The sequence below is a fragment of the Sturnira hondurensis genome, unplaced genomic scaffold (genome assembly GCF_014824575.4).
Source record: "Sturnira hondurensis isolate 20B ecotype Veracruz unplaced genomic scaffold, ASM1482457v3 Scaffold0005309, whole genome shotgun sequence".
Classification (NCBI taxonomy): Eukaryota; Metazoa; Chordata; class Mammalia; order Chiroptera; family Phyllostomidae; genus Sturnira; species Sturnira hondurensis.
Window position 1 is genome coordinate 762,920 of NW_028077940.1, and position 22,177 is coordinate 785,096.

A 22,177-nucleotide genomic window follows, 5' to 3' on the forward strand; every position below is an offset into this window, starting at 1 on the left:
TGTGGAAAACTCAATCTTTATTACTACCTGCCTAGTGCAGGGGATTAAAATTATATTGAGCTAGATCCATATATTAGTGTAAAAATCTGTGTCTCTCCCACCAAAAATGTACAAATCCCAAGTGATTATAGAAAAACCAATGTGGCAGCTATAATAGAGATGCCCAATCCCAGGGCCTCAGGCGTTGTTCCCTCTTTCCCCTAATCCCAGTATTTATTCCACAGAAACATACAGACTTAGAGAAGTTCTAGTTCCGACACGGCAGGGAGAGGTGGGCATGACTGGGGGTTGGGGGCAGGGGTCACCCCCAGGTCCAGTGTTTCAGAGGGTGGGTGGTGGGGAAACAAGCCAAAGCTGAAGACAATTCCAGGAGTAGGACAATTCCTTTGTTTGTCCTCCTCACTCCCCAGATTCTCAGCCAGTGGGGTCCAGTGTGTGATAGAGAGGGGCAGGGGCGTGGGGGGGGGGGGGGGCGTGCAGCCAGTCTTCCCTCCAGGAACCAGTGTTGTCCAGGAGCCCAGGTGTTCCAGGGGCCAAGTCCAGTGTCTGTTTTGTATTTGCCCCATGATCTCCAAAGGGGAGGCTAGAAGATGCCCTAGAGGACCCCATCCACAGGGCCTGCTGGGTGGGTGGTGGGGGCTTCTAGGAGAGGAGCAGGGATGGTGTCAGCTCCCTAGAAGGCCTGACCCACCTGTGGTCACTCTGCCTCTCAGGGGTGAAGGGCAAGGGGAGTGGAGTTGCCATTGGCTCCTGTGGTTTGGTGCTGCTGGCCTCCCCACCCTGAGGGAGGGCCACTGGGTGTCATGATTCACACTGTGTTGAGTGCATCTTCTGCCAAGAACTGATGCATTTGGGAAAAGGGTGGTCGCTGCTCAGGCTCCCGGCTCCAGCACTGAAGCATCAGCTCATACAGGCCCAGCGGGCAGGCAGGTGGCCGAGACAGGTACACCTACATTGTGGCAGCAGTGTGCACGGAAGACAGGGAACAAACGTTCTTTAGTTCCCAAGAGACAGGCTCTGCCCTCCCAGCCCCCAGCCCCATCCCTTGCTCTGACCTGCCGGCCCTGGTCTCGGAAGAACTCCCCTGCATTCTCAATGACTTGTTCATCTGTCAGCTGCCCAAAGGGCTGGGTCCGGCAGAGCATCAGCACCTCCCACAGAGTCACCCCAAAGGCCCACACATCACTTGCTGTTGTGAACTTCCCCTGGTGTGTGGATAAGGCAACAGGCAGAGAAAGGCATCAGGCATCACAGACTTCCTCCTTTCCCCACAGGGCCATGGACCCTCAGCACTTCCTGGGACTGACACCACTCTTCCCAGTGGGCTCTCTTCCAATTAGCCTGTTCCTCCCTCCCTCAGCTCTGCCTTCCTTCTCAAGCTCTAGTCCTCTCCCTCATCTCTTCCCTTTTCTACCCTACTGCCCTCCATTTCCCGGTCCTGTCTAGCTCCCAATTCATCCCCTTCTCTCTAGACCCCCGTCTCTTAGCTTCTCTTGGTCTCTGCCACTCTGACTCCATCTTTCAGCTCCACTGGTCTCCTGGATCCTTCCCCATCACTCCATACCTCCCTGCTTTGTCCAGTCCCTGAGCCACAGGGAACCTTAGAAGACACTGGTTCAAACCCTCACTTTATAGATGAGGAAACTGAATGAGACCACAGACTTGAAGAGGCAGCTAGAGCTCCCTGCCCTGCCCTCCTCTCACCATGAGAATGCACTCCCAGGCCATCCAGCGAATGGGCAGCACCGCTCGGCCCTGTACACGGTAATAGTCCCCAGCATAGAGGTTCCGACTCATGCCAAAGTCAGCGATTTTGATGGTGAAATTTTCCCCAACCAGGCAGTTCCTTGTGGCCAGGTCCCGATGCACAAAGTTGAGTGTGGCCAAATAGCGCATGCCTGAGGCAATCTGGGCTGCCACGTGCAACAGCATTGGGTAGCTGAGTAAGGGAGCCAAGGACAGAGGGTCACTGGGGTAGCCCCAGCCTCATCCTCACCTCACAGAGTACCAGGAGAGGAAGGGCAGCCACTCCCTGGGACCAGGCTATACCAACTCTGGTGCTGAGATGGGAGTACCAGGTGGAGGCCCGCAGGTAGGTACCTATTCAACCTTCCTCTGACTCATCCAACCCTGGAGAGCTACTGCTTTTATAATGTCTCAGGCAGTGAGGGTGACAGAGGGCACAGAGAAATTCCTGACAGGGTCCAAGTCCCTTCAGCCCCTCACTGTAGCTATGCCTGGCTCTTCTGGCCCTCATATTCCTCATCCCAGACCTCCCCAACACCCAGAGCCTCCACCTTCCTCCCCACCCCTTAGCCCACTCTGCCTTCAGGCTGGAGCTCTCAGGGAAAGGCCAGCCTGGGTACCCACTGACCTGATGGTGGGTCTCTGGGCGGCCTCCCCATCCCTCAGGGCCCCCTCAGCCGCCTTGTCCTCCAGCTGGTGGGCGCTGAGGAACTGGTTAAGGTCACCGTTCTCCATATAATCAGTAATCATGCAGAGAGGGTCATCCTGCACACAGACGCCCAGGAGCCGGATGATGTTTCGGTCCTTTAGCCTCGACATGATCTTCACCTCCTTCAGAAAATCGTTCCTAGAGACAGGGGGAAAGTAGTGAGGACACCGGGGGGGGGGGGGGGGGGGGCGGCAATAATCTCCACCTGTCCCCCTGCTCAGGTGGACCAGCACCCCAGCCCGGCGTGCACACCACCTGGCTGTGAGGTGAGGCCTTCCCCAGACAGCCCTCTGTTGCCTCTGCCACATTTCTCTGTAGATCACTCCTCACTCTGCACAGCTTCCTGCCCTCTCAAATGCCAACTCTGGTCCTTACCTGGCATTCTTGGTGGCATCTGGCCGTAGGATCTTGACAGCTACCAGCAAGGGGTGTCCCTTGCGCACATTAAGGGGGAAATCAAGACTGACAAGATCTTGAGGGTTCTCTACCTCACAAAGGTGCACCTGTTGAAGTAAGGTCATTTGTTAGATAGTCAAAAGGTTTCCCAAGGTGGCCCTGACTGATGTGGCTCAGTGGGTTGGGTGCTGTCCTGCAAATGAAAAGGTCACTGTTCAATTTCTAGTCAGGGCACTGCCTGGGTTGCAGGCCAGGTACCCTGCTGGGGACATACCAGAGGCAACCGATTGATGTTTCTCTTGCACATCAACATTCCCCTCCCTCTCTTTCTCCCTCCCTCCCCATCTCTAAAAATAAATAAATGAAAAAAAAATTTTTTAAAGGTGCAATTAGGATAACACAGTCACAGATGACAGGTTCCTGCTCGAGGGGGATAGGTGGGCATGGTGTCAGAACCCCAAATGGATGGATGGCAGGGATCCTCCTTACCTCCCCAAACTGGCCCTCACCAAGCTTCTCCTTGAAGCGGAGCCGTGACCGAGGGAAATCCACTCTGGGGGGCCCATCCCCAGCCACCCCTGGGGGCAGTGCAGGCACAGCATAGGTGTTGCCCCCAGTGACACCCTGCAGAGTGACAATGTCAGCCTCGGCATAATGGGGAACGCTGTTCTGGGGAGGCGGGGGCAGAAGCGGGGCACCTGGCTTCTCAGGCTCCATGTAGTCCCCACTGCAGGCTGGAGGGACGAAGGAAAGAAAACAGGACCAGCATGAGGAATAGCCCGGAGGGCCATGGTTCTTCACACCCCAGCCTTCCATAGGTGCTATCTCCCAGCCGGGTGACAGACTAGGTCTACCCTTTATCTGCTTCCTCAAACCAGAGAAAATGCCAGTATGGGATGAGTCAGCTGTTCCAGAGTTTTCAAGGCAGTTTTCAAGGAGATGGTTATAAAGTCTTACTCTCTAGGGATCCCAGCACAGCCCGAGAAACCTTGAGGTAAGTCTTGTCCAGAAGAGGAATTCCTTTACCCGCCATCAGAAGAAAGATGGTGCCAGCCATCCTGTCAGCCTCCACTTTCCAAACCTTTGTTCTACTTCCCGAGAGCCCCTCCCATTCCCTGAGCTCCCACCCGCTTCTCCCACAGCCCCTACTCTCAGCCTTGGCTCTTCCCTGCCCTCGATACCCAAACCTTTCCTGACCCAACACACCAAGCTCAAAGACAAGCAGAGACAGGGGCACACAGAGAAGGGAACAGTTCCTCACAGCCCACACAACGAGGGGTCTACAGACAGAGGAGAAGAGGCAGAGCTGCCCCTCTTAGCCCAGGAGAACGGTGACAATGAAGAGGCAACACCAAGGAGAGGAACAGACAGAACGGGCAGGGATGTGAGCCTTCACCTCTGGGACTGCAGAGAGAGGATACATGGGGGGACAGGGCAAGCACCCAGGGTGAGAGGCCCTCCTCCTTGAAGCTCTAGAGAGAGGGGAGAACAAAGGAGTTATAGGAGAACCTGGGCCACCACCTCAACCTTCTCTCTGGCTCTGGAGAGCTGAAGAGATGGGGTGGAAGAGGAGGAGGGGGACAGAGCTGGGAACCAGTGGGCTTTCTACATCTCAGCTCAAGGGGAGGCCTTAAAAAGAAGAAAAGAAGCAGCAGCAGCAGAGGAGAGCTAAGGGCATAAGAGAGCCCTCCACGGGAACTCAGGAGAGCAGAAGAGGCCACAGTGAGGAGAGGAGGCAGTGCGAGGTGTGAGGGCTTTTCCTTGCCCCAGTAGAGGTATTGGGAGCCTGGTGGAGCCCGAGGCAGAGGGGCTTACCCTGGGTGTTGGTGGGTTTGGCCCAGGCGGGCGTGGGGGGGCCTGGGCCTCGAGGGGGACGGGCGTAAGTGGCCAGAAGGAGGCGGTAGGCTGGATTGGAGAGCAGCAACGCTGTCGGGAGAAGGAGGGGTGGGGGAGACATGGGGAAGGGATGAGACCCAAGGCTAGACAGACAGGGAGAACTGGAAGACAGCAAAACCAGGGCTGACGGAAATAAATGTACTAAGAGAGACAGGATAAAACAAGGATGTGGAGAGTGCTGGATAGCCAGTTGCATAACGAATGGATACACAGATGGATGACTGAATAGATGATGGATGGTTAGATGAATGGATGGATGGATGCTGGATGGATAAATGGGTGTATGAACATATATAGAGACCAATGGATAGATGAGCGATGGGTCAGTGGTTGGACAGGTGATAGATGGACGGATGATAGATGAATAGATGAATAGACAAATGATAGATACATGATGAATGGATGAATGATATATGAATATAGATGGATGGACGATGAATGGATAGCTGGATGGCTGGAAGAACCACAGTGAGTCTAGGGGAAGGGAGAGGGGCCAGGAAGATACAATGTGAAGCACGACTGAGAAGACGGAGAGGTGTGTATGGGACAGAGACAGTAAGTCTTGAGGGAGACTGTATGGTAGGGACATGGAATGATACAGTGGGTGGCAACCAGGGGCCGCAGAAATAAAATGAATTGAAATCAGGGACGACAAAAATGAAGGGAATGTGAAAGAAACACAATAAGAAAACAGGCAGAAGATGGCGGTAGAACCGGAACAAGTCACGTCTTACCAGAGCCATTGGGAACACTGGGGGCAGAGTGGGGCAGATTCCCATGAGGCCGGGGCTCCTGGTAAGGGGGTGGCTCTCGAGGACCTGGGCGGTTGTTGATGAGGATGGTGTCCCCAGGGACAGAGAGATGAACGGTCAGCTCCTCTTCTAAGACCTGACGCTCGGCCTTGTCACGGAGAAGGCAAAATGGGAGGTGTGCTGCTGCTTAGCATGCACGTGCCAGTTCTTTGTTAAATGCTGTCCCCCCCACCCCCCGTCCCCTTACTCTGTCCTCACAACAATAGCCCTAGAGTTGTAGCTCCAATTAACTCCACTTCACAGGTAAAGAACCAGAGGCTCAAGAGCATGTGAATCCCAGGATGGGATCTCACCCAGGTCTAACCAGTTTGTAATTGTCAACTTTAATGTGTATCACCAGCCCAGACTCGCACTGAAAGACATGGGTGTTTGGGGTATGCCAAACTTCTTCTCGCTGCTCCTCCAGCTTCACCTTTACCCACTTGGTGTCTGCCTCAAGAGATGACCAGCATAGACTTCAGCGACAGGCTGTGGTTGGGTTAGCCAGAGAGGAACCCAAGGAGGAGTTTGGAGGGCAGACCCACAGAAAGTGCTGTCAGGCCGATTGCTCTCCCAGCCCCTCCCTGAGGGGAGAACTCAGGCTACTGTATCCTTGAACCAGTCTGCTGCCCCGCAAGGCACCTCTGCACAGGCTCACTGCCTGGGTTCTGGCAAGTGTGGCCTCCTCTCACCAAGCAGCCCAGGATGATGACATTGTGCTGACTGGCCCTGGGAGCCTCACTACTCCTCTGGATTTCCATGCACTCCACCCACACTTTTGTAAATGGTCTCTTTACTGAGGCCTCTCCAATGAGACTGTGCTCTGAGTCCACGATGGACCCTGACTAGTGCAGACACAGGTGGCTTTAGGCCTGGAGCCCTACCCTGCCCCAGCCACCCACCTTGCTGAGGAGCCTGCGCCAGTGCAGTCGCCACAGCATGAGAGCGATGATGAGTAGCAGCAGCAGAATGATGGCCACCAGGCAGCCAATTAGGATGGCAGTTGGGCTCCCCTCAGCCTTGGCCACAGGCTGCTGACCCCTGGGCTCCAGCTCTGGTGGAGGCAGGAGGGTCAGAATGGCAGAAAGTTTCCCACCCAAGGTGGGGGGCATGCAGGGAGGACTGGTGTACAAGACCCACACCCAGAACAGGCCCCAGGGCTGCTCACCCAAGCTGCTGAGGTTGGTGGGATGTGGGCCAGGCGGCCACCAGGGGGCTGGTGGGAAGGTGCCCCCCAGAGCCAGAGAGGAGTCATTCACAACATCTGGGAAGAAGGAAGAGAAGAAAGCAAAGCAGATAGAAAGGAGAGATGCAGGGAGGTGGACCTTCAGGAGAACTAGTGAGGAGTGGGAGCATAATGGGTAGAGGAACAGGGTTCCAGGGGTCTGGAGGCCCTGGCTGTGGTGGATGTTAACCTTTTAGCTGCTAGATTGTGGGGAGATTCAGGGCTCCCAGGGGAAGCCCAGGGCAGGGATGGTAGTATCAGGAGGCTTAGAGGAGAGGCTATTTCCTAACCAGCACACAGCATTCCGATATTTTAACAGCCAGCACTATCATACTGGCTCCACATCAGTCCTGAATAAGGGGCTCATACAGGAAAGACAGAGACAGTGGGGGGAGGGGGGCATTCAAATTATTTGGGGGACCCACTGCCTGAGAAGTTTTGTGGGCGATGGGTAGGTATGGTGCCAGGGTGGGGTTTCTTGGGGACCTGAGGGCTTGGCAGTCCCAGAGGTTGGGGACTGGGCTGACATCAGGGCTTACCAGCGATGAAGGAGATCTCGCTGAAGAGTAGCCAAGGCCCAGCGAAGAGGAAGCGGCACTGCAGAAAGCGGGCCACACGGCCGCCCAGGGGCACTGACACAGCCCGGGCTCTGGGGTCCCCCAGGCTGCCCCCCAGGGCATGGCGCACAGGATCCCCCTCCCAGGCCATGGCTGGGCCCCGCTTGAAGTGACACTCCACCCCTCCAGGCAGGCGGGCTCCCAAGGTGTGCATGTTGTTACAGTGGACCTGAGGGGAAGAGAAAAGGGACGTAGGGCCAAGGCCAGGAGAGCGCTGGCAAGCATCTCAGGGGTACCCATCCTGGTCTCACAGCCTTCCCCGGGAGCTGGACACACCCACCTGCATGGCCTGGAAGGCCCTCAGCCTGTCAAACTCGAACTCCATCTCCATGTACCCGCTGGGAAAGCTGTGGTTGCTCCATCCCACATAGTCATAGCCCGGCCAGACCCGCAGCTCCTGACTCTTTCTAAAGTCGTCCAGCCCCACCACGCCATCTGCCAGCTGACCCAGACCTCCGTACTGGAGCCTGGAGAGGAGAGGCCGAGGAAGAGGTTGGAAGAGAAGAAAGTATCTCCTGCCCAGATGCTCTGCCACCCCAACCTCTGCAGTGGCCTGGCCCAGACCCGGGACTAGAATGGGCACTTTGAGTCCTTTGCTGCACAAAGCACCCTATGATGTGTATGTTTACTATGACCGTCTCCAACAGATGTAAGTATTAACAAAGGAGTGCCTTTTTCTAATTCATATGAAGTGTCATATGAGTTAGTGGTCACGTTGCTGCCCTTCAGTCCTGGTCCTGTCCCTTGAGACCTCAGCTAACCCATGCTCTGTCCCATTCTTCTGTCTCACTGCCCAGACTATTTACCAACCCCCCCACCCCCACCCACTTCATCCTCCCTCCTTCCCCAGGGTTCAGTCCTGTAGGGCCTGCTTCCTCACCCGCCAACAGTGTGTGTGGTGTGTCCATCATAGGTGGAGTCGTTGAGGTGCACGGCCTCGGATAAGTACATCGTCTGCCCCACAGGGGCAGTGTAAGACAGAAGTCCATCTGAGGCAGGGTGGAAGGAGGGGTGTGAGGTCAAGGAGCCTCCGTCCCCCATCCTTCCACAGGCCCACTGGCATGGAGGAGGCAATGTTGGCCAGTTCCCTCCTCACTCAGAGTGACAGCTTCCCAACAGGAGAAAGAGATACCTGGATGCCCCTCTCCCCAGGACAGGAAAGGAGTTCTGAGGGGGATCAACCACTGAACAACTCACCCTTCCAGAGGCAGCCATAGAGCTCCACCCGCAGACAGACACTCATGACCCGGTCCGCCCGGGGGTAGAAGCGAACCAGTCGGGCCACCATGGGGGGCCCAAGGTCCTTCAGCACCACTCCCCCAGGGTCCTCATTGCCTAAGATCACCTGTGGGCCAGGAAATGGGGTGGATGGGTGGGAAAGGCAAATCTAACTTCCCTGTCACCAGCTGCTTCTTGGCCCTGCCCACACCACAGAGATCCAGGAAGGAGGATGCCAGGCACACAGGCTACGGGGCTGCAGCAGAGACCTCTGGCACCTCTGTCAGCCTGAGGGTCAGTCCACCCACTCCAGCATCATCCCTTCCACTCCTAGCCTGGCTCCCTGTATCTGTCTCAAAGCCACTCAGCTCAGTGTACCAGGTTCCGCCCCATCCTCACAGCCCTGCACCCCTGCTCCAGTTCCCCCACCCCCTCGGTTCACTCTGCTGGTCCAGAGCCTGCCATGCACCAGCCCTCATGTCCTCAGTGGTGAGCACCAGTCCCTGCCCTGTGCGACTGAGCTGATAGGAGAAACAACTGTGAAGAACAAGAGGCAGGAAGTGGGCCTGGAGCAGTGGGAGGGTCAGAAAAGGCTCTCTGAGGAGGTGACATCTGGGGGAAGAACTTAATGAAGTCAGGGAGAGCCTGTGGACATGGGCTGGGGGGCAGGGGAGGTTTCCAGGCACAGAGAACAGCAAATGAAAATGTGCTGAAGCTGTGGGATGAGCCCTAGCTTGTTCAGGAACAGCCAGAAAACTAGGGTGGCCCAGGTCGGGCCAGGATAATAGATCCACAGGAGCCAGAGCAGACCCAGCTTCAGCACTCAGAAAGGGGATTCCCTTTTGTTCTGGCACAGTGGGGAGCCAGCAGAAAGCTACCAGTGTTTGTTGTGTTTTTTTTTTTAAAGATTTTATTTATTTTTTTTAGAGGAGAAGGGAAGGAGAAAGAGAGGGAGACATCAATGTGTGGTTTCCTCTCTCAGGACCCCCAGTGGGGACCTGGCCTGCAACCCAGGCATGTGCCCTGACTGGGAATCGAACCAGCAATCCTTTGGTTCGCAGCCCACGCTCAATCCACTGAGCTACACCAGCCAGGCTCAGTGTGTTTTTTAAGTATGCTGGATGTGGCCTCTAGGGCAAGATCCAACTTCAGACAGGAAGGGCAGAAGCAGGAAGAACAGTTAAGAAACTACATCAACACTTCACGTAAGTTGGGATGGGGTGGGGGTGGGGGTGGTGGGGAGAGATGAGAGGCAGGAAACAGCACGGAGGCAGCAGAGACTGGCCCTGCTGATGCGTTGGAAGCAGGAGGTGAGAACAAGGAGCCAAGGAAATCATCTTAACTCATGGCCTGAACAACTGAGTACATGGCAGTACCATTTCCTGAGCTGGAGAACCATGTCGGGGTTGGGGAGACAGGCTTAGGGTGTGCATGGGACTCAAGTTCAGCTTGGGAAATTGATGATAAGTTTGAGACACCCATTAGACATCTAAGTGGAAAGGTGCTGAAGTTGGTGAGGTGTGCCAACACTAGATAGAGCTCAGGTGGAGAGATTTGGGCTGGAGAAGTTGTGCACTGGAGGGTGGTCAGGGGTATGTGGCATTTAAAGTGTAGCTGGAGAAGAACCACCCTTCCTGTCTGCTGCCCCTGCTAACCTCACCTCCTGACCCCAGCGGTCCCTCCAGTCCATCCAGCGATGGCCGTCCCGGGAGTAACGCAGCCGGTAGCTGGGGGAGAACTCCTTGCCCAGGCCCCCAGCATGCCGCCCCTGCGTGCCCACCAGAGCCACCAGGTGCAGGCGCCGAAGATCCACTTGCAGGTACTCCTCCTCCTTCGGAAAGACTGGCCCTGCAGGGCACCATGCCCCATCCCCATCACTGCTCTCCAGCCTGGGAGGGGGCAGGAGATCACAGGGAACGTCTGGCCCTGGGTCTGCCTCTAGATCTAGTATTTAAAGCCCCACCCTTCCCAGGACTATGGAAGTTTCATTGGCATTGGCCTTCTCAGAAGCCTCTTGGCTTGTGCAGAGGGATTGGAAGGGCAAGTAGAGACCCTAGCAGTTAACCTCCAGGGCAACTCCGGTGTGCCAGGTACCTGCTGTGGCGAGCAGCTGTGGAGTCTGACCAGGAGCTGGAGGCAGAGATGTCTCCATCTGGGATGGTCCGGTCCTGCATGCCCAGGGCATAGCGGCACTTGGCTGGGTGAACACAGGCAGATAGATGGTCAAGGCCCCTGATTCTCTGACTCCCAAGCCCCATCCCTCAGGGACCCAAGAGCCAGTCTCCTCACCAGGGTCAAAATGTCCCTTCATGTCAGCATCTCCAGTTGCCACCAAGCACAGCAGCAGCAATAGAGATGGGAGGGCCCCTGGCCCCATAGCTCCTGACCCCGTGGGCCTAAGGGGGTGGGGGCAGCATCTCTGCAGGAGACAAAATGGGTGGGAGGTAAGTTAAAGGGCAATCACGGAGCCCAGGTCACAGCTAGCAACAACAGAGACAGAATGAGCTGCCTTGGGCACAATGGCAGTCAGACAACAATGGGAGTTGTTTGACAGCATCAGCTGTATTTTCAGAATGATTCCCATGTGCCAGACACTGGGCTAAACTCTGGTCCCCTCCCCACCTAGGAGCCCAGAATTCTAAAACAAATGGGGGACTCCGGCACTTTCCAACATCGCCGACCTCTGTAGCCCTGCTAGGCCCCGTGTGATCCCTGGAACAGCAACTTCAGCAACACCTGGGAGTTTGGGAGAAATTCAGGGTCTCAAGCAGGGTCTCCAGACCAGCACATCAACACAATTCCAGGGTGATCTGTGCCCGTGAGTCTGAGAACCCTTGCTCTTCCTCACTGGGGCCCAGGCAGCTCATCGCGATTAAAACCATTTCCTCTGGTATGTCCTTATGAATCCTGGTACAGGGAAAGTTATACTGACCTCTCCTCTTCCTAGGTCTTCACTGAGCTTCCCAGGCCCTGGAATCCTGAGGGACCTCTTGGGCCACCCCTCATACCTGAGCTCTCCCTGCTCTGCCTTCCACCAGACCAGCTGTGCCCCTAGTTCCTACTTTCTGAAGGGGAAGTGCCCAGGGCTGAGGGAAAAGCTGAGTTGCATTGGAGAGGAGAGCGGGTCTGAAGACAGGGCTCAGGTCACCCCAGGAGGTAGGAGGAGTGGGGGACATTCCCCCATCCCTTTGTCCTCCTTCAGCTGCTCCCACAATGCTTTAGGCAGGAATGTAAGAGGCAGCTGAGACCCCACAGCTCCGAAGCAGCAGCTGAGGGGCTGACTGAGTTGTGGGGGGCACCCTGGTATCCAAGCAGAGCTAGGACCAGAGGCATCATGCCTAGTCCCTCGGAAGTCCAGGAGCTACAGACACACAGGGGCCTGGAATTCCTGGGTCCCATTCTCCACCCCCACCACTGTTGTGAACAGTGGGGCCCTTGTTCCCCTGAGTAACCTTCATGCCTATCCCAGATGAGTCATCGGAGCCAGAGAGAGCAAGAGAAGCCCGGGCAGAGATACAAAGGCAAGCAGAGGATAGGAGGCAGCAGGGTGAGGGGAGGCAGGGCCAGAAACACAAAGCGAGAGGTAAATAGAGCAGGCTCAGAAGCCAGCAGAGAAACACAAAGGCACAGCCGCCTGGGGCAATGCTTCTCAGATACCCCCATCCCCCATTCTCTCCACCCGATCAGAAACGGGAGTGCAGGCCCACCAGACCTACCTCAACCCCACCCACTCTGCCCCATCACAACCAATTCCACATAAAGGGCCAGGCACGGAGGCAGGTTGTTTATGCTCCCTTCCCCACCCCCACTCCAGACAACACCCATACAGCTCTGTATATACAGATATACACTCACACACACAGACACATAGACACACATGGTCAGACATGTGGACTTACAGAGCCTGCTGTAAACACAGGCCAGATTAGCACAGCATACACACCCCTCTGTGTCTCACAGACAACCCGTCGCAAACTCAGTGACATGCTCCCATGTGACAGCTACATAAATCTGTCACACACACAGATTCCCAGCCAAGGCAAACACATATGTTCTCACATCAACTCCATCCACACCTCAGCCTTCTTGGAAGTCCAAGCCCATCATTTAGTGAAGAGCCATCATCAGACACCTGTGACCGTGAGATGACAAGACACCACATATATGCTCCTGCCATTACTGGACAGTGTGAGACACACACTCAGGCCCTTAGGGGGCAGGATCCCATGGGCCCACCACCTAATATACAGGGCGACCAAGCCAACCAGAAGTCAAGGGGGTGGGGAACTTGGGACAGCTGGTGGCAGCTGAGGAAGAGCCCTTTACCACTCAATTCTGCACACACTGACTGGCCTCAGCAATAGTGAGTCTGAGCACCAGACTGGCTGGAGTGGAGGTTCGGAAAGGAATGTGCAGCCAGCAGGGGACCTGTGGGTGGCGGAAGGCTGGGGGGAGGGAGTGGAGGAGGCACACTGAGGATGGTGCTCATTCTCTCACCTCAGAACCACCCGACCATTCAGCGTGGATGGGCGGCTGCCACAGGCAGATTAGGGAGCCAGTCCCTCTGCTGGGTTGTGGCCAGGCTGCCCCCGGGAGCTGGCTGGGTGGAGGCCCCAGGGACCAGCTAGGTGGGAGGGCAGGCCCACTTCTCAGGGACCGAGGTGATTCAATGGGGCTACCTATGAGCACCTGTCTTCCTTGCTGAGTAAGGGCGGGGGCGGGAGGTGGGGTGGGGGGAGGGGACGGGGGGGGGGTGCCTCGCTCAATGCTGGAACACACTTTCCCGACGTCAGAGCTTCCCGCACTCCCGGACAGTAAGCCAAAGCTCTAAAGAGGCGGACAGGGACAGACCCCAAGGGGCGGGACGAGCAAGTGCAGGTCCACAAGTCCTGCCTCCCCGGTGCGGCCCGCACCCCAGGGCCGCGGCGCTCGCGCCTCCGCCCAGCGGGGGTCCTCGGCTGCTCTCCCTACCTCTCATCGCTCTTCCCGCGGACCCGGCGTCCAGCCCGCAGTGGGGCCTCGGTGGTGGCGGCGACTGGGCGAGGGGCGGGGAGGCGGCAGGAGCCGGGAGCCGGAGCGGAGGCGCCGGCGGGGCTCGGGTGTCGGCGGCGGCTCCCTGAGCAGCTGTCGGGGGCCTGTTCGGGGAGAGGAGCCAGGGAGGTACGACACCGGCCCTGGCACCGCCTCCCTGGCCCAGCCCCCACCCCTCCCCCTGCCTGCGCCCAGCAGTGGCCCGCCCCGCCCCCTCCCGTCGCCAACGCCCTGCTCCCGCCGGGCCTCCTACTACCTCCAGCCGGTCCCCAAGGTCACTGCCCACCTCGTGGTGGCGCCCCTGTCGCCCTCCACCCACCCATCCCCCAGGTTCCCCACCCCAGAGGACCGCAGAGCTCAGGCCCCTGCAGCCGCCTTATCCCCCTTAGGGCCTCCCGCGCACTCAAGCCCCTCCCTACTCTCCCTTTTCTGGGCTCAGTTCGGGGGGAGAGGGAGGTGATGGGGGAAGCCCCAGGGCAATGCGAAGAAGCAGGTTCCCACAGGCCCAGGCCCCAGCCCAGCAGCAGGAATTCGGTTGGGGAAGAGAAGTAGGGCTCACCTGCTCAACCAGCCCTCTCCCCAGACCCACTCTGCACCCCAAACTCTGCTGTCCCAGAGGCTGGCTCTAGCCCCTCTCTCCCGACCCTTCCAGTTTTTCCACAGACTCCGTGGTCCAGACTCCCGATCCTGGAATCGTCCTCAGGGCAGGCCTCCCTCAGGCCCAGCTAGCTCTGGCCCATGTGCCTCACAGCACATACAAACTCACCCAGACAGCAGCCCGAGAAGAAACATGAAGTTCCACCCTGTCAAGTACACAAAAGCGCTACCAGGAAGAGGCTGGCCCTTGGGAGAGCCAAGGGATAGATGGGTGTGCCTTCCAACCCACAACAGACACACAAACCCAAGGGTGCCCCACCTGCTAAGGGACTCGCTAACAGACAGCTAGGGTCACTCAGAGAATTACCTCTCCCCATCATACCCTTCCACCAAACCCCAGAGTGCACCCAGAGCACCTATCCCTCCGGAGACAGTCCCTGGAGAACCTGGGCCAGAAGAGGCTGACCCGTGGGTGGAGTCAGGCTGGGGAAGGGGCCGGGGTATCCAAGAACCTTACCTGGGCAGCTCTCAGCCTCTCCTTCCAGGGCAATGCTGGGGAAGACCAGCTGGAGGCCAGGCTGAGCTGCACCCCTCTCCTCAGGAGAGAAGCTGCAGCCCCTTACACCCTGGTGGGACATTTCACACTCCAGGCCCACACACACCCAGGCCAGGTGGCATGGCTGGTACCAGACAGAGGGGTCCACTGAAGAGAGTAGAGTTAACCATGAAATCCTGAAACCCTTGCCCACTATCCACCCAGGAGAAATTCCTAATCCGTGCGGCTCACCTCGGCCCCAGCCCAGGGCTGGAGGAGTGGCAAGGACGCAGGGCTGGGGCCCAGAGGAGCCAAGTGACTGCAGAAAGAGGGCTGGAGCCGGCTGGAATGTGGGGCTCAGAGCCCAGATTCCCAGGGGCCAGCGAGGGAAATCCCTATCCTTCGGGGCCTCAGAGCAGTGCCAAGACTGAGTGTCCACCCAACTACCCGAACCCACCCCATGTCTCCTGCATCATGTACAATTCCAGAGGCCCTTTGTCCTCCCAAGCCCCCAAAGGTCTCTTCCCTGCTCCCATTCCACCCAGGCTTCCCTCCCCTTCAAGCCAATGGCTTCCTGCTGCCCAGGAAAGAAAGGAAGGGGAACCAATTGGGGAAAAAAATGTGAGGAGAGGCACATAGGAGGCAGTAGCGTCAGGACTTCAGACAACCTGGCCAAAGTGGGGAGGCCCAACAGGACAAGCGAGAGGGAGGAAGGACGACATCAGCCTCCCACAGGCACTGCAGTTCCCTTCCTGGGAGGTGCAGCTGGCCCTGGGGCAAGCAAGCTGGGTTAGCAGCTGGGGAAAGTGAGAACAGGCTAGTAGGAGGGTAGGGTGAGGGGTAGATGAGGCCTTAGGCAGGAGTCAGGCCTTGACACCAATTGGTACAAATGGGAAACTGAGGCCCAAGAGTGAAAGAATGTAGCACTGGAAGGGAGAAGGATGCGATCCGCAAGCCTTGGGATACCAAGCTGTGGATAGCCTGGGGCATGGAGAAAGCTGATGATGGTGAGGAGCTCAGAGAGACAGGGGATACACTGAGGCCAAGAAGGAAGAGGGCTGGGTGTCCAACAGAGGAGAGGGAATGGAGACAAGGGTACACCACACGCAGCAAAAGGTGGGAAGGCTGAGGTCCGGGGAGAAAAGTGCTGGACTGCAGGATGGGAGGGCGGGGAAAAGCGATGAGGGCGAGAGAGTGAGGCTCCCTGAGCAGTGAGCAGCCAGACAGACCAGGGGTGCGAGAAACAAGGACAAAGCAGAGAAGAAGGGGCTGGAGTGAGACCAAAAGGTGGGGGAAGAGGAGGGAGACTGAGGCACAGGGGTTGAAACACAGACATGGGGAGATGAGAAGAGTAAGAAGCTAAAAAAGGATGGGCAGCTGTGGGACAAAGCAGGGAAGATGGGGTGGGAGATGAAATCAACCCTGCTTCTGGGCATCAGGACACAGAGGCCAAGCACCACCCCTTGGGGGCACCCTAGCCCCTCAGCACATGGTCAAAGTCTATTCTCCATCCTTCCCCTCCTCCTACGAGGCTCTGGGAGCTCCCCTCCAGCCTACCCAGCCTGGCCCCTCTCTCAAGGGGAGAGTCCACCTCAGTGCCCACTCCCGCCCTCCCAGTTCAGCTCTGGCTTCCTCTCACCTCCAGCTCAGTCCTGGGTCCCAATCCCTCAGTCTCAGGCCCTTGGTGGTTACAGGTCTGAAGCTGCCAAGGCTGCCTGCCTTTGTCTGCCCTTCATGGCCACGAGCAGCTGCCTGGGCCAGCTGCCTTGGCTTCAACGTGACCATGGCAACCCATCCAGCTCCCCTCTCTGAGCCTCCTAGCCCCTGCAGGGAGGGAGGTAACAGCCTGGCCTGGGAGGAAGGGAGGGGAGGCCAGGACCAAGAAACTGAACCAAAGGGAGACCTCAGACAAAGACCCCCCAGACAAAGGCTAGTGGAGGGAGGCAGCCTGGGAGAAAGCTGCCCAGCTGGCTGTGCTGAGGGCTCAACTAGGGCATTTGGATCCAGGCGGGAGGGACAGCCCAGGCTGGAAGGAGAGAGATTAGAAATGACTGGTGGTGGTCCTTTGGAGGCCTCCTCAGCCCATAACACTTCTCTTCCTTCTCTCAGTCTTTGCACTCTGGGCATAACCTGAGTGCCAGTTTCCTAGTTGGCTGCCCCCCTGTACCAGTGGCCCATAGGAAGTACCTGCGGCCAGAAGTCACCCCTAGTTTTTAAGAACAACCCCAATTTTAAACATAGTCTGACCTGTCCCCTCTGAAGTACAAATGTCCTTGTCAGACATATGCTCTGATTATTGGCTTGGAAACCAGTCAACCAAAGCCAAAGGTGACTAATTGGGCTTGGAGAGGTGGGGAGGGGAGGAGGGAGGACTGATGCCTCTCACAGCACCAGGGCCCAGGACTCAGAGCATCACGCGGGGACCAAGGAGCATGGCTCTCCTCTGAGAGGCCAGGAGTGAACTTGCCACTCACCATCTATAACACCCTAGTTCCCTCACCCTTAAAATGGAGATAATGATGTCTGCCCTGCCTAGGGAGCCGGCTGGGATGAGGTGAGAGGTGCTTTCGGTGAAAGCAGCCATCCAAGTCCAGCAGTGTGGGTGATCTCCCGCTGTGGCTTTCTCAGGTGTCACTCGGGTCTCTAAGTTCCACCTCCCAGCTCATTCCTCAGTTATTAAGGGTTTGTGCAGGGCAGGGGTCTGACGGTAGAGCTATGAAAAGTGCACTCACTGCCCTCCTGGCATTTACAGTCTAGAGGGAGAGCCAGGCATGCATGCGTGTACCTGTGTGTGTGCATGCATGTGTGTATGCATGTGTGTATGTATAAATGTACGGGGATATGTTAATAAAGACTAACTGGAACTTTAAGCCAACAATCAGTTTGGAGGGTCTATGGGAGGAACTAGGGCTTATGGAAGTTCTCACACTCTTTTTTTCCAAACATTTTATTTATTTATTTATTTTTAGAGAGAGGGGAAGGGAAGGAGAAAGAATGGGAGAGAAACATCAATGTGTGGTTGCCTCTCATGTGTCTCCTACTGGAAACTGGCCAGCAACCCAGGCATGTGCCCTGACTGGGAATTGAACTGGCAACCCTTTGCTTCACAGACTTGTGATCAATCCACTGAGCCACACCAGCCAGGGTGGAAGTTCTCACACTCTTAAGTAATCATGAGAACCATACAAGAGAGAGAGCTCTACAGCAAAACTCTATGTGTATACTAAAGCTCTAAGGTTCCAAATTCTCCTTTCTTTAAACTCCTTTCCCTTGTACAAATACCCCTCCATCCTGGCATGCTGGCCAGAGTGTGCACGTGGCTTGCCAAGTCTGTGTGCATCGGGTTGCAACCTAGTTGACATTATTTTTCAGACGGCATCGTGTGCATGCACATGTGTGCCTGTGTATTTCTATAAGCACAGAACACGGCTGACCTGTGCTGTAGTCAGAGCTAGAAGGGGCTGGGGGAACCCAGGTCCTACTCCTACTGTACAGAGTAGAGGGCGAGATTGCTGAAGACCTCGTGGGAAAGTAGGAGCTTGAACTGGGCCTTAATTCAGACAAAACTTTGCAGAGATGAGACGAGGCCATTCCTGGCTGAAAGCGTTGAGGGAACAATCCCAGGGAGGGGTGAACGTGATTATATGAAAATGCAGCGTGACTGGAAGACAGGGTCAGTCCAGGTGAGCACACCCAGAGAGGCAAGGTGAGGTGAGGTGAGCTCATTAGTAGTTTGGCTTATTCTGAAAGTGAAAAGGGAGATCCTTAAGATTTGAGCTGGGAAACCGCATGATTAGATTTATGTTATTTTAAAAGTGGTTCTGGCAGCAAAGTGCTGGATGCACAGTGCACAGCAAGGTTGAGGTAGAGGGAGGGGTCAGCCCACCTTAATCTTATCCATATACCCCTGGTGTTTTATCCCAACCTCCCATCCCGGAATTGCATGAGGAAAGGGTGAGCTCCTGCAGAAAAGTAGTGCACATTCTAGGTATTTTCCTGGCATTTTTACCTGTCATTTGGTCATCTCTTTGGGGTCACTAAGGTGGGTGAGGTTGAGCTCTTCATAAAAAGGGAGCCAAATCCAGGGTGGCTGTAACTTGCCTTAGATCTAATCTCTGTGACAAGTTGCTGCTTCCCACCAAGGACTTCGCCTAGATCCTCCACTTGACTCTTCCAAACTGGGAGGAGACAGATCAGCCTCTGTGGGGCTGAACTGGATGCTCACCTGAGCCTCTCGGGTCCTGCCCACCCATTGGAAACCCCACCTTTCACCAATCTTTCGTGGGTCTTACAGTCCCTGCAATGAACGAGGAGGACACCGGGGGGCACTCACTGCACAGATCACCAACATCACTGCAGAAAATGAGAAAGCCTGGGCTGGGGGAGAGGAAGAGACTCAAGTGTGTGGTGGGAAGGTAGGGCAGAGCAGCTGGGAGGCAGATGGAAGAGAGAACTGAGAAAGGCTGAGAGGAAGCTTAGAACAGCTGCAGGGCTCATTAGGGTGAAGTATTCTGACAGTCATACATCAGAAAAATGATTTATAGACAGAATTTTAGAATCTTCACTTTCTGTTTTCTGTTATTGTTCACCAAGTGCCTGTGGCGGCCCCAGCAACCCTGAGCCCCTTCCTGAGGATGGCTGCTGGTGGCCAGCCCTGCTGGTGGCCAGGCTCTGCTCTTAGCATTTCCAGAGTCACCTCATTTGTCTCTCACCACAGCTCTGAGAAGTGGCATTTTGAAATATGCCCACTTTTACAGGGGCAGAAATGGAGGATTCGAGAAGTTGAGTAACTTGCCCACAGTCTACATACACACCAACTGGTACATCTAGAATTCCAAGACAAGTCTTTTTTACTCCAAAGCCAAAACTAGCCTGGAGGGTCTTAGGCATCCTTATTTTTCAAACTCTAGAGGTCTGTAATAAGTCTTATCCCTTTCTTTTTAAAAATATTTTATTGATTATGCTCTTACAGTCATCCCATTCCCCCCCTTTATTCCCCTCCACCCTGCACACCCCCTCCCACCCACATTCCCCCCCCTTTAGTTCATGTCCATGGATCATACATATAAGTTCTTTGGCTTCTACATTTCCCTCACTATTCTTACCCTCCTCCTGTCTATTTTCTACCCACCATTTATGCTACTTATTCTCTGTACCTTTTCCCCTGTTCCTCCTTTCCCCTTTGATAACCCTTCATGTGATCTCCATTTCTGTGGTTCTGTTCCTATTCTAGTTGTTTGCTTAGTTTGCTTTTGTTTTTGTTTTAGGCGTGATTGTTAATGATTATGAGTTTGCTGTCATTTTACTATTCATATTTCTCATCTTCTTTTTCTCAGATAAGTTCCTTTAACATTTCATATAATAAGGGCTTAGTGATGATGAACTCCTTTAATTTAGTCTTATCTGGGAAGCACTTTATCTGCCCTTCCATTCTAAATGAAAGCTTTGCTGGAAAGAGCAATCTTGGATGTAGGTCCTTGCCTTTCATGACTTGGAATACTTCTTTCCAGCCCCTTCTCACCTGTAAGGTCTCTTTTGAGAAATCAGCTGACAGTCTGAGGGGAACTCTTTTGTAGATAACTGTCTCTTTTTCTCTTACTGCTTCTAGGATTCTCTCCTTATCTTTAATCTTGGGTAATGTAATTATGATGTGCCTTGGTGTGTTCCTCCTTGGGTCCACCTTCTATGGGACTCTCTGAGCTTCCTGGACTTCCTGGAAGTCTATTTCCTTTGCCAGATTGGGGAAGTTCTCCTCCATTATTTGTTCAAATAACTTCCACTTGTTGCTCTTCCTCTTCTCTTTCTGATACCCCTATAATTCAGATGTTGGAATGTTTAAAGATGTCCTGGAGCTTTTTAAGCCTCTCCTCATTTTTCTGAATTCTTGTTTCTTCATTCTTTTCTTTTTGGTTGTTTCTTTCTTCCTTCTGGTCCACTCCATTGATCTGAGTCCCAGTTTTCTTCCCATCACTATTGGTTCCCTGTATGTTTTCCCTTATTTCACTTAGCGTAACCTTCATTTTTTCATCTAATTTGCAACCAAAGTCAACCAGTTCTGTGAGCATCCTGATTACCAGTGTTTTGAACTGTGCATCTGATAGGTTGGCTATCTCTTCATTACTTAGTTGTATTTTTTCTGGAGCTTTGATCTGTTCTTTCTTTTGGACCATTTTTTTGTTTTGTCCTGAGGTCCCTGTTACATGTGAGGGACGGAGCCTTAGGTATTCACCAGGGCAGGGCAACTCACGTTCCTGAGTTGTGACATTGTATGTGGGGGAGGGATCCAAGAGGGAACAATGGCACTTGCTTGGCTCTCTGCTGCTTTCAGTCACTTCCCTCACCCCACAAGCAAATTGGGCCCTTCCGGTGCTGATTCCCATGTGGGTGAGCTTGTGTATGTTCTAGGACCCTGCGTGTCTCTCCAACAAACTTTCCTGTGAGGCTGGGAGTTTCACCTACTGCCTCAATCCCCACAAGTGTTTTCAATCAGTGGTTTAAGGCTTTATTTCCCAGAGTTTGGGTCCTGGGTTGCTCAGTCTGTCCCGCTCTCCAGTTGTATCCCCCGGTTTATCTGCACATGAATGTGAAACCACCCAGTCCGCAGTCCGCCGCCTCACTGGGTCCTTCAGCCACTGCCTTGCCACCAGTCCTCTCTGCCAAGCTGCCCATCTCCTCCCCTCCTACCAGTCTGGATGGATGTTTCCTGTTTAACTCCTCGGTTGTCGGACTTCCATACAGTTTGATTTTTCTGTTGGTTCTGTTTGTTTCTTTGTTTTTAAATTGTTATTGTCCTTCTTTTGGTTGTGGGAGGAGGCACAGTGTGTCTACCTACACCTCCATCTTGGCTGGAAGTTGTACTCTTACTGCCATTTTTATATTCCTTGAAGATCCTCTAACTTTCTTCATTTTCCAGAAATGGTGGTGGCCCAAATCATTCTTATTTGTGTGTGAAGAATGTACAGAGATCCAACAATTGCAGGAGATCAGCTCAAGCTCACCCGGGTGTCAAGGTCAGTGCTAGAATAATGTTTCGCAAACTGAGTCCTGGACTCCTTAGGACCCATGGGTGAACATGTGAAAATTATTCAATTTCATGTTTTCATTTCATTGGTAATTTTTTAAAATATATTTTATTGATTATACCATTACAGTTGTTCTATTCCCCCACCTTCATACCCCTTCACCCTGCACACCCCTCCCCCACCCTTCCCCCCTTTAGTTTATGACCACGTGTCTCAAGTTCTTTAGATTCTATATTTCCCCTACTATTCTTGCCCTCCCCCCTATCTATTTTCTACCTACCATCTATGCTACTTATTCTCTGTATCTTCTCCCTGCTTCTCCTCCTCCCACTCCCCTGTTGCTAACCCTCCATATGATCTCCATTTCTATGGTTCCCCTCCTGATCTAGCTGTC

At 54.7% G+C, this 22,177-nt stretch overlaps 1 protein-coding gene across 7 annotated transcripts; it reads right to left on the minus strand.

Annotated features, from left to right (window-relative positions):
- On the minus strand, positions 1–14,806 carry DDR1 (discoidin domain receptor tyrosine kinase 1). 7 transcript variants are annotated; one of them, XM_037046833.1, is made up of 20 exons: positions 14,744–14,806; positions 13,570–13,733; positions 13,096–13,198; positions 10,888–11,017; positions 10,693–10,795; positions 10,259–10,487; positions 8,578–8,725; positions 8,261–8,369; positions 7,661–7,847; positions 7,303–7,549; positions 6,707–6,802; positions 6,441–6,592; positions 5,482–5,647; positions 4,667–4,777; positions 3,341–3,585; positions 2,831–2,958; positions 2,375–2,593; positions 1,705–1,939; positions 1,056–1,205; positions 1–949 (listed from the first exon to the last, which is right to left on the minus strand). In XM_037046833.1, the coding sequence occupies exons 4-20, from the start codon at positions 10,973–10,975 to the stop codon at positions 809–811; spliced, it is 2,754 nt and encodes a 917-aa protein (XP_036902728.1). In that variant the 5' UTR covers positions 10,976–11,017; positions 13,096–13,198; positions 13,570–13,733; positions 14,744–14,806; the 3' UTR covers positions 1–808. The 7 variants fall into 7 exon arrangements, with proteins under 7 accessions (XP_036902728.1, XP_036902725.1, XP_036902729.1 ...); XM_037046830.1 differs by lacking the exons at positions 13,096–13,198; positions 14,744–14,806 and adding exons at positions 11,267–11,334; positions 14,396–14,421; XM_037046834.1 differs by lacking the exon at positions 14,744–14,806 and adding an exon at positions 14,396–14,412.
- Between the last annotated feature and the right edge of the window lie 7,371 nt (positions 14,807–22,177).

Bases quoted from the DNA above. Each gene is read 5' to 3' on its own strand.
- DDR1 (XM_037046830.1), bottom strand. From the start codon at position 14,421: ATGTTTCTTCTCGGGCTGCTGTCTGG. The intron at 11,018-11,266 runs GAAAGTGCCGGA...TGTCTCCTGCAG, and splicing joins TACAGAGGTCGGCGATGTTG to AGATGCTGCCCCCACCCCCT. The intron at 7,550-7,660 runs GTGGGTGTGTCC...TCTTCCCCTCAG, and splicing joins GGGCCTTCCAGGCCATGCAG to GTCCACTGTAACAACATGCA.